Source organism: Oncorhynchus clarkii, unplaced genomic scaffold (assembly GCF_045791955.1).
Source record: "Oncorhynchus clarkii lewisi isolate Uvic-CL-2024 unplaced genomic scaffold, UVic_Ocla_1.0 unplaced_contig_14042_pilon_pilon, whole genome shotgun sequence".
In the NCBI taxonomy this organism is placed as follows: Eukaryota; Metazoa; Chordata; class Actinopteri; order Salmoniformes; family Salmonidae; genus Oncorhynchus; species Oncorhynchus clarkii.
In genome coordinates this window covers 85760-97500 of record NW_027258112.1, presented here as the reverse complement: position 1 = coordinate 97500, position 11741 = coordinate 85760, and the positions used below count along the sequence as shown (strand labels likewise).

Below are 11741 nucleotides of genomic sequence, written 5' to 3'. Positions count from 1 at the left end.
ATCAAAACAGATCGCGTTTCTACATCTGGATCCAAAACAGATCGCGTTTCTACATCAAAACAGATCGCGTTTCTACATCAAAACAGATCGCGTTTCTACAGCTAAACAGATCGCGTTTCTACATCTGGATCGAAACAGATCGCGTTTCTACATCTGAATCCAAAACAGATCGCGTTTCTACATCTGAATCCAAAACAGATCGCGTTTCTACATCTGGATCGAAACAGATCGCGTTTCTACATCTGAATCCAAAACAGATCGCGTTTCTAAATCTGGATCGAAACAGATCGCGTTTCTACATCTGGATCCAAAACAGATCGCGTTTCTACATCTGAATCCCAAACAGATCGCGTTTCTACATCTGAATCCAAAACAGATCACGTTTCTACATCTGAATCTAAAACAGATCGCGTTTCTACATCTGGATCCAAAACAGATCGCGTTTCTACATCTGAATCCAAAACAGATCGCGTTTCTACATCTGGATCCAAAACAGATCGCGTTTCTACATCTGAATCCAAAACAGATCGCGTTTCTACATCTGGATCCAAAACAGATCACGTTTCTACATCTGAAACCAAAACAGATCGCGTTTCTACATCAAAACAGATCGCTTTTCTACATCAAAACAGATCGCGTTTCTACATCTGGATCCAAAACAGATCACGTTTCTACATCTGAATCCAAAACAGATCACGTTTCTACATCGAAACAGATCACGTTTCTACATCTGAATCCAAAACAGATCACGTTTCTACATCTCAATCAGAACAGATTGTGTTTCTACATCAAAACAGATCACGTTTCTACATCTGAATCCAAAACAGATCACGTTTCTACATCTGGATCAAAACAGACTAAATATTATTATAATGGGTATTAACCTAATGCCAGAGTTTTTAGCATAGCCCAAGGTAGGTAAGTATGGAGGTAAGGAGGGAGGTAGGTAGGTAGAGAGGTAGGTAGGTAGAGAGGTCGATAGACAGACAGACAGACAGACAGACAGACAGACAGACAGACAGACAGACAGACAGACAGAGAGACAGACAGATAGACAGACAGAGAGACAGACAGACAGAGAGACAGACAGACAGACAGACAGACAGACAGATAGTATGGTACCAACCTTTAGTCTGTCTCCCAGGTCTGCGGTGCTGATCTCGGGGTCCTCGGTGGTGTTGAAGGGGACTGGAGTGATGCGTACGAAGGTCAACACACGGGATTCTGGGTAACGCCACAACATGACTCCTGGACTGTCGTCTGTTTCGTTATAGAACACAACCTCATATGGACCAGGTAGTTTCTGATAGGCTGAGGGGGGAGACAGGAAGGAGGTCATTCAACACAAAAACTTGTGTTGAAATGTTGCAACAAACTCACAGCTTTGTGTGCCCCCCCGCGTGTGTGTGTGTGAGCGAGTGTGTGTGTGTATGTGCTCACACGTGTGTGTGTGTGTGTGTGTGTGTGTGTGTGTGTGTGTGTGTGTGTGTGTGTGTGTGTGTGTGTGTGTGTGTGTGTGTGATGTTGGTCATGGCTGCCGTTTGGAAAACTGTTTATTAGATAAAAAGTAAAGTGCAGAATTTATGTTTTGGTCCTCAGGGGAACAAACACTGGGCTTCTCGTGCCAGAAAATATGTTTTAATTTGTCCTCTAGTCTAGTTCTCTGTAGTCTATTAGATCTGCAGCACTCTCTCTCTTTCTCTCTGTCTGTCTCTCTTTCTCTCTGTCTTTCTCTCTCTCTCTTTCTCTGTCTCTCTCTCTGTCTTTCTCTCTCTCTGTCTTTCTCTCTCTCTCTTTCTCTCTCTCTGTCTCTGTCTCTCTCTCTCTGTCTCACTCTCTTTCTCTCTGTCTGTCTCTGATCTCTCTCTCTCTCTGTTTCTCTCTCCATCTCGGCAGCCCACTTGAAGGTAGACGATATGTTGTTTTCACAGTGGCTCAGCTTGTGTTTGGTAATGTTATGGATGAAGAGAGCAGCTTTCATGGTTCCGTTCTCCTTCATGTCTTGTTTAACTGGCTTCTAGGGAACGTACTGACCCAGCTACTACTTCCTGCCTCCCGTCACCGTGGCCTCAGGACTACCTGGCGCTTCTAGGGAACGTACCGACCCAGCTGCTACTTCCTGCCTCCCGTCACCGTGGCCTCAGGACTACCTGGCGCTTCTAGGGAACGTACTGACCCAGCTACTACTTCCTGCCTCCCGTCACCGTGGCCTCAGGACTACCTGGCACTTCTAGGGAACGTACCGACCCAGCTGCTGCTTCCTGCCTCCCGTCACCGTGGCCTCAGGACTACCTGGCACTTCTAGGGAACGTACCGACCCAGCTGCTACTTCCTGCCTCCCGTCACCGTGGCCTCAGGACTACCTGGCACTTCTAGGGAACGTACCGACCCAGCTACTACTTCCTGCCTCCCGTCACCGTGGCCTCAGGACTAACTGGCACTTCTAGGGAACGTACCGACCCAGCTACTACTTCCTGCCTCCCGTCACCGTGGCCTCAGGACTACCTGGCACTTCTAGGGAACGTACCGACCCAGCTGCTACTTCCTGCCTCCCGTCACCGTGGCCTCAGGACTACCTGGCACTTCTAGGGAACGTACCGACCCAGCTGCTACTTCCTGCCTTCCGCCACCATGGCCTCAGGACTACCTGGCACTTCTAGGGAACGTACCGACCCAGCTGCTACTTCCTGCCACCATGGCCTCAGGACTACCTGGCACTTCTAGGGAACGTACCGACCCAGCTGCTACTTCCTGCCTCCCGACACCGTGGCCTCAGGACTACCTGGTACTTCTAGGGAACGTACCGACCCAGCTGCTACTTCCTGCCTCTCGTCACCGTGGCCTCAGGACTACCTGGCACTTCTAGGGAACGTACCGACCCAGCTGCTACTTCCTGCCTCCCGTCACAGTGGCATCAGGACTACCTGGCACTTCTAGGGAACGTACCGACCCAGCTGCTACTTCCTGCCTCCCGTCACCGTGGCCTCAGGACTACGGTTAGAACTGACTGATACTAGTATTGTTTTCTCTAATCTGGGCTTGTTGTTTGAGCCCGCCTGGCACCGTGGAACCAATGGAGTCATCCCAAAAGTCACACATCCTGCCCAGCTAGCTACTCAAAGACACGAACAATCAAAGAGTCAAATTAACAAAACGGATGCTATTTGAACCCAGGTCTGAGGACCCCCCACCCAGCACCAGCTCCCTGGCCGTCGGTCACAACATGTTGCAGACAGACTCTCTACTGTTTTTACTGCTGGGAAGGAAGGCCTCCTGTCTCCATTAAGAGGAAAGAGCTGTATTAAATGCATCAAAGATGCAACAAACAAGGAGAGGAGAGACTGACTGACCACGGCTGACAGGGCAGATAGCTGATAGGGCGAGGAGAGGGTTTGATCTCTCTCCACCGTGTGTGAGAGTCCGGGAGGAAGACAGCGTGCCCAGGGAGGAGAACAAACTGTGTTTTACTGGAAACAGACTGTAATGTCTTCCTCTCTGAGACCACATGCAGAAGCCCCGATCCCCTTTCTGTTCAAGTGGGGCTGAAGCGTGTTTGGGAACTCGTTCTATTCCACATGCAGAAGCCCTGATCCCCTTTCTGTTTGGGAACTCGTTCTATTCCACATGCAGAAGCCCTGATCCCCTTTCTGTTTGGGAACTCGTTCTATTCCACATGCAGAAGCCCCGATTCCCTTTCTGTTCAAGCGGGGCTGAAGAGTGTTTGGGAACTCGTTCTATTCCACATGCAGAAGCCCTGATTCCCTTTCTGTTTGGGAACTTGTTCTATTCCATGTGCAGAAGCCCTGATCGTTCTGTTCCACCACCACCTTATATAATTATAAAGGTCTTTCACACCAACGTCTCCATATTCTGCTGTCCTGTTGCCATATTGACTGTAATGAGGTGTGTTATTACCTGTGTCTAATAGATAGTAACAGTGTGTTATTACCTGTATCTAATAGATAGTAACAGTGTGTTATTACCTGTATCTAATAGATAGTAACAGTGTGTTATTACCTGTATCTAATAGATAGTAACAGTGTGTTATTACCTGAGTCCTGTATCTAATAGATAGTAACAGTGTGTTATTACCTGAGTCCTGTATCTAATAGATAGTAACAGTGTGTTATTACCTGAGTCCTGTATCTAATAGATAGTAACAGTGTGTTATTACCTGTATCTAATAGATAGTAACAGTGTGTTATTACCTGAGTCCTGTATCTAATAGATAGTAACAGTGTGTTATTACCTGAGTCCTGTATCTAATAGATAGTAACAGTGTGTTATTACCTGAGTCCTGTATCTAATAGATAGTAACAGTGTGTTATTACCTGTATCTAATAGATAGTAACAGTGTGTTATTACCTGTATCTAATAGATAGTAACAGTGTGTTATTACCTGAGTCCTGTATCTAATAGATAGTAACAGTGTGTTATTACCTGAGTCCTGTATCTAATAGATAATAACAGTGTGTTATTACCTGTATCTAATAGATAGTAACAGTGTGTTATTACCTGAGTCCTGTATCTAATAGATAGTAACAGTGTGTTATTACCTGAGTCCTGTATCTAATAGATAGTAACAGTGTGTTATTACCTGAGTCCTGTATCTAATAGATAGTAACAGTGTGTTATTACCTGAGTCCTGTATCTAATAGATAGTAACAGTGTGTTATTACCTGTATCTAATAGATAGTAACAGTGTGTTATTACCTGTATCTAATAGATAGTAACAGTGTGTTATTACCTGAGTCCTGTATCTAATAGATAGTAACAGTGTGTTATTACCTGAGTCCTGTATCTAATAGATAGTAACAGTGTGTTATTACCTGTATCTAATAGATAGTAACAGTGTGTTATTACCTGTATCTAATAGATAGTAACAGTGTGTTATTACCTGAGTCCTGTATCTAATAGATAGCAACAGTGTGTTATTACCTGAGTCCTGTATCTAATAGATAGTTACAGTGTGTTATTACCTGTATCTAATAGATAGTAACAGTGTGTTATTACCTGAGAAACAGGTGAATAGGTAGTAGTGAGGTATGATGGTTACCTGAGTTCTGTATGTACTGGAACAGCCCGGTGCGGAGGTCATCAGAGCTGTGTTCTGTCCTGGGGGAGGGGGATTCAGGGGAGGGGGGTGACTGGGTGTCAATGGGGGGCTTTTCCTCTTCAGACCCTGACCCAGACCCAGTCCCAGCCCCTGACCCAGATCCCTGGTTCCTCTGGAGGTAGGCCTGCAGGTGTTCATACACCAGCCGCAGACAGTTTACATGCTCCTGGCCCCAGAACACCTAAACACACACAAGGAGAATATTACAAGACAGGGTACTACTGTACAGGGTAGGATGGGGTTAAGGATGGGGTTGGGGGTTAAGGTTGGGGTTGGGGGTTAAGGATGGGGTTGGGGGTTAAGGTGGAGTTAAGGATGGGGTTGGGGGTTAAGGATGGGGTTGGGGGTTAAGGTTGGGGGTTAAGCACGGGGTTGGGGGTTAAGGATGGGGTTGAGGGTTAAGGATGGGGTTGGAAGTTAAGGTGGGGTTGGGGGTTAAGGTGGAGTTAAGGATGGGGTTGGGGGTTAAGGATGGGGTTGGGGGTTAAGGTGGAGTTAAGGATGGGGTTGGGGGTTAAGGATGGGGTTGGGGGTTAAGGTTGGGGGTTAAAGATGGGGTTGGGGGTTAAGGTTGGGGTTGGGGGTTAAGGTTGGGGGTTAAGGATGGGGTTGGGGGTTAAGGATGGGGTTGGGAGTTAAGGACGGGGGTTAAGCATGGGGTTGGGGGTTAAGGATGGGGCTGGGGGTTAAGGTTGGGGGTAAGGATGGGGATGGGTTAAGGATGGGGTTGGGGTAAAGGATGGGGTTGGGGTAAAGGATGGGGTTGGGGCTGAGGGTTAAGGATGGGGTTGGGGGTTAAGGATGGGTTTAAGTTAAGGTTGGGGTTGGTGTAAAGAACGGGGTTGGGGGTTAAGGATGGGGTTGGGGGTTAAGGATAACGTTAGGGGTTAAGGATGGGGTTGGGGTAAAGAATGGGGTTGGGGTTAATGATGGGGTTGGGGGTTAAGAATGGGGTTTGGGTTTAAGGATGGGGTTGGGGCTAGGAGCTAGGGGTTAAGAATGGGGTTAAGGATGGGGTTGGGGGTTAAGGATGGGGTTGGGGTAAAGACTGGGGTTGGGGGTTAATGATGGGGTTGGGGGTTAAGAATGGGGTTGGGGTAAAGGATGTGGTTGGGGCTGGGGGTTAAGGATGGGGCTGGGGGTTAAGAATGGGGTTGGGGTAAAGGATGGGGTTGGGGCTGGGGGTTAAGGATGGGGCTGGGGGTTAAGGATGGGGTTGGGGGTTAAGGATGGGGTTGGGGGTTAAGGATGGGGTTGGGGGTTAAGGATGGGTTTAGGAGTTAAGGTTGGGGTTGGTGTAAAGAACGGGGTTGGGGGTTAAGGATGGGGTTGGGGGTTAAGGATAACGTTAGGGGTTAAGGATGGGGTTGGGGTAAAGAATGGGGTTGGGGTTAATGATGGGGTTGGGGGTTAAGAATGGGGTTTGGGTTTAAGGATGGGGTTGGGGCTAGGAGCTAGGGGTTAAGAATGGGGTTAATGATGGGGTTGGGGGTTAAGAATGGGGTTGGGGTAAAGGATGTGGTTGGGGCTGGGGGTTAAGGATGGGGTTGGGGGTTAAGAATGGGGTTGGGGTAAAGGATGGGGTTGGGGCTGGGGGTTAAGGATGGGGCTGGGGGTTAAGGATGGGGTTGGGGGTTAAGGATGGGGTTGGGGGTTAAGGATGGGGTTGGGGGTTAAGGATGGGGTTGGGGGTTAAGGATGGGGTTGGGGTTAAGGATGGGGTTGGGGTTAAGGATAGGTTCGGGGGTTAAGGATGGGTTCGGGGGTTAAGGATGTGTTGGGGGTTAAGAATGGGGTAGAGGGTGAAGGATAGGGTTGGGGGTTAAGGTTGGGGGTTAAGCATGGGGTTGGGGTTAAGGATGGGTTTGGGGGTTAAGGATGGGTTTGGGGATTAAGGATGGTGTTGGGGCTGAGGGGTAAGGATGGGGTTGAGGCTGGGGTTGGGGGTTAAGGAGAGGGTAGATTTCGGGAAGGGGTTGGGGTGAGGGTTAAGGATGGGGTTGGGGATGGGATTGAGAGTTTGGAATGGGGTTGGGGGTTAATGATGGGGTTGGATGTGGGCTGGGGGTTGGGGTTGAGATTGGGGGTTAAGTATGGGGCGGGGGGATAAGAATGGGGTGGGGGGTTGGGCTAGGGCTTGGGGAATGGGTTTGGTCAGGAAGGCAGAAATCTCAGTTGAGAAGAAACAGTTGAGACACAGAACCAGACTGGGCTCTACTCTGCTGTGGAGGAGGGTGACTAAACGTACAAACAGGAAAATGTGGGTATTTCTCAAGTTTGGAGGAATTTGGGTGGTTTTTGTACAGGACTTCATTAAAACACCACAAACCCAATCCTCTGTATTTGCAGAAGGAAGTGTATGATTATGTATTAAGTGTTGAGTTGTTGGGGTTAGGGTGAGGGTTAAGGATGGGTTGGGGGTTGAGGATGGGGTTGGGGGTTAAGGATGGGGCTGGGGGTTAAGGATGGGGCTGGGGGTTAAGGATGGGGCTGGGGGTTAAGGATGGGTTTGGGGGTTAAGGATGGGGTTGGGGGTTAAGGATGGGGTTGGGGTTAAGGATTGGTTTGGAGATTAAGGATGGGGTTGGGGCTGAGGGTTAAGGATGGAGTTAAGGATGGGGTTGGGGGTTAAGGATGGGGTTGGGGGTTAAGGATGGGGTTGGGGTTAAGGATGGGGTTGGGGGTTAAGGATGGGGTTGGGGTTAAGGATGGGGTTGGGGGTTAAGGATGGGGTTGGGGTTAAGGATTGGGTTGGGGGTTAAGGATGGGGTTGGGGGTTAAGGATGGGGCTGGGGGTTAAGGATGGGTTTGGGGGTTAAGGATGGGGTTGGGGCTGAGGGTTAAGGATGGAGTTAAGGATGGGGTTAGGGGTTAAGGATGGGGTTAGGGGTTAAGGATGGGGCTGGGGGTTAAGGATGGGTTTGGGGGTTAAGGATGGGGTTGGGGGTTAAGGATGGAGTTAAGGATGGGGTTAGGGGTTAAGGATGGGTTTGGGGGTTAAGGATGGGGTTAGGGGTTAAGGATGGGGTTGGGGTTAAGGATTGGTTTGGGGGTTAAGGATGGGGTTGGGGTTAAGGATTGGGTTGGGGGTTAAGGATGGGGTTGGGGGTTAAGGATGGGGCTGGGGGTTAAGGATGGGTTTGGGGGTTAAGGATGGGGTTGGGGGTTAAGGATGGGGTTAGGGGTTAAGGATTGGTTTGGAGATTTTGGTAGAGTTCGGGATGGGGTTGAGAGTTTGAGATGGGGTTGGGGGTTAATGATGGGGTTGGGGATGGGGTTGAGAGTTTGGAATGGGGTTGGGGGTTAATGATGGGGTTGGGGATGGGCTGGGGGTTGGGATTGGGGGTTAAGGATGGGGCGTGGGGTTGGGTTGGGGATGGGGTTTGGACAGGAAGGCAGGAATCTCTGAGTCAAAAAACAGTTGAGACACAGAACCAGACTGGGCTCTACTCTGCTGTGGAGGAGGGTGACTAAACGTAAAAACAGGAAAATGTGGGTATTTCTCAAGTTTGGAGGAATTTGGGTGGTTTTTGTACAAGACTTCATTAAAACACCACAAACACTCCGTATTTGCAGAAGGAAATGTTTGATTATGTATTAAGTGCTGAGTTGTGACTGATCTTTCTGTTAATGGCTCGCAATAAGTGCATTAGACAAAACATCAAGAAGTTTCCCCCTGTTGTAATGTGGAACACTTACAGCAGTACCCTGACATTAGAAGTACCAGTCTGTACCCTAACAGTAGAAGTACCAGTCTGTACCCTAACAGTAGAAGTACCAGTCTGTACCCTAACAGTAGAAGTACCAGTCTGTACCCTAACAGTAGAAGTACCAGTCTTCGCCCTAACAGTAGAAGTACCCATCTGTACCCTAACAGTAGAAGTACCAGTCTGTACCCTAACAGTAGAAGTACCAGTCTATACCCTAACAGTAGAAGTACCAGTCTGTACCCTAACAGTAGAAGTACCAGTCTGTACCCTAACAGTAGAAGTACCAGTCTTCACCCTAACAGTAGAAGTACCCATCTGTACCCTAACAGTAGAAGTACCAGTCGATCCCTAACAGTAGAAGTACCAGTCTGTACCCTGACAGTAGAAGTACCAGTCGATCCCTAACAGTAGAAGTACCAGTCGATCCCTAACAGTAGAAGTACCAGTCTGTACCCTAACAGTAGAGGTACCAGTCGATCCCTAACAGTAGAAGTACCAGTCTGTACCCTAACAGTAGAAGTACCAGTTTGTACCCTAACAGTAGAAGTACCAGTCGATCCCTAACAGTAGAAGTACCAGTCTGTACCCTAACAGTAGAAGTACCAGTCTGTACCCTGACAGTAGAAGTACCAGTCGATCCCTAACAGTAGAAGTACCAGTCGATCCCTAACAGTAGAAGTACCAGTCGATCCCTAAGAGTAGAAGTACCAGTCTGTACCCTAACAGTAGAAGTACCAGTCGATCCCTAACAGTAGAAGTACCAGTCTGTACCCTAACAGTAGAAGTACCAGTCTGTACCCTAACAGTAGAAGTACCAGTCGATCCCTAACAGTAGAAGTACCAGTCGATCCCTAACAGTAGAAGTACCAGTCTGTACCCTAACAGTAGAAGTACCAGTCTGTACCCTAACAGTAGAAGTACCAGTCGATCCCTAACAGTAGAAGTACCAGTCGATCCCTAACAGTAGAAGTACCAGTCGATCCCTAACAGTAGAAGTACCAGTCGATCCCTAAGAGTAGAAGTACCAGTCTGTACCCTAACAGTAGAAGTACCAGTCGATCCCTAACAGTAGAAGTACCAGTCTGTACCCTAACAGTAGAAGTACCAGTCGATCCCTAACAGTAGAAGTACCAGTCGATCCCTAACAGTAGAAGTACCAGTCTTCAGCCTAACAGTAGAAGTACCCATCTGTACCCTAACAGTAGAAGTACCAGTCGATCCCTAACAGTAGAAGTACCAGTCTGTACCCTAACATTAGAAGTACCAGTCTGTACCCTGACAGTAGAAGTACCCATCTGTACCCTAACAGTAGAAGTACCAGTCTGTACCCTAACAGTAGAAGTACCAGTCTGTACCCTAACAGTAGAAGTACCAGTCTTCACCCTAACAGTAGAAGTACCCATCTGTACCCTAACAGTAGAAGTACCAGTCGATCCCTAACAGTAGAAGTACCAGTCTGTACCCTAACAGTAGAAGTACCAGTCTGCACCCTAACAGTAGAAGTACCAGTCGATCCCTAACAGTAGAAGTACCAGTCTGTACCCTAACAGTAGAAGTACCAGTCTGTACCCTAACAGTAGAAGTACCAGTCTTCACCCTAACAGTAGAAGTACCCATCTGTACCCTAACAGTAGAAGTACCAGTCTGTACCCTAACAGTAGAAGTACCAGTCGATCCCTAACAGTAGAAGTACCAGTCTGTACCCTAACAGTAGAAGTACCAGTCTGTACCCTAACAGTAGAAGTACCAGTCGATCCCTAACAGTAGAAGTACCAGTCTGTACCCTAACAGTAGAAGTACCAGTCGATCCCTAACAGTAGAAGTACCAGTCTGTACCCTAACAGTAGAAGTACCAGTCTGTACCCTAACAGTAGAAGTACCAGTCTGTACCCTAACAGTAGAAGTACCAGTCTGTACCCTAACAGTAGAAGTACCAGTCTGTACCCTAACAGTAGAAGTACCAGTCTGTACCCTAACAGTAGAAGTACCAGTCTGTACCCTAACAGTAGAAGTACCAGTCTGTACCCTAACAGTAGAGGTACCAGTCGATCCCTAACAGTAGAAGTACCAGTCGATCCCTAACAGTAGAAGTACCAGTCGATCCCTAACAGTAGAAGTACCAGTCGATCCCTAACAGTCATTAAAGTGATGAATAACCAGTAGAGGTCATTAGTAGAGGTCATTAGAGTGATGAATAACAGTAGAGGTCATTAGTAGAGGTCATTAGGGTGATGAATAACCAGTAGAGGTCATTAGAGTGATGAATAACCAGTAGAGGTCATTAGGGTGATGAATAACCAGTAGAGGTCATTAGAGTGATGAATAACCAGTAGAGGTCATTAGAGTGATGAATAACCAGTAGAGGTCATTAGGGTGATGAATAACCAGTAGAGGTCATTAGGGTGATGAATAACAGTAGAGGTCATTAGGGTGATGAATAACAGTAGAGGTCATTAGTAGAGGTCATTAGAGTGATGAATAACAGTAGAGGTCATTAGTAGAGGTCATTAGGGTGATGAATAACCAGTAGAGGTCATTAGAGTGATGAATAACCAGTAGAGGTCATTAGGGTGATGAATAACCAGTAGAGGTCATTAGGGTGATGAATAACCAGTAGAGGTCATTAGAGTGATGAATAACCAGTAGAGGTCATTAGAGTGATGAATAACCAGTAGAGGTCATTAGGGTGATGAATAACCAGTAGAGGTCATTAGGGTGATGAATAACAGTAGAGGTCATTAGTAGAGGTCATTAGAGTGATGAATAACCAGTAGAGGTCATTAGTAGAGGTCATTAGAGTGATGAATAACCAGTAGAGGTCATTAGTAGAGGTCATTAGAGTGATGAATAACCAGTAGAGGTCATTAGTAGAGGTCATTAGAGTGATGAATAACCAGTAGAGGTCATTAGTAGAG

General features: G+C 47.5%; 1 protein-coding gene across 1 annotated transcript in view; it reads right to left on the bottom strand.

Annotated features, from left to right (window-relative positions):
• LOC139395700 (intermembrane lipid transfer protein VPS13B-like) overlaps positions 1-11741 on the bottom strand; it is a 105359-nt gene that overhangs the window by 10385 nt on the left and 83233 nt on the right. The window contains exons 8-9 of the mRNA XM_071143038.1: positions 5057-5297; positions 1127-1311 (exon numbers count right to left, since the gene is read on the bottom strand). Of these exons, the coding sequence (XP_070999139.1) occupies positions 1127-1311; positions 5057-5297 (426 nt within the window). The remainder of the gene's footprint in view (positions 1-1126; positions 1312-5056; positions 5298-11741) is intronic.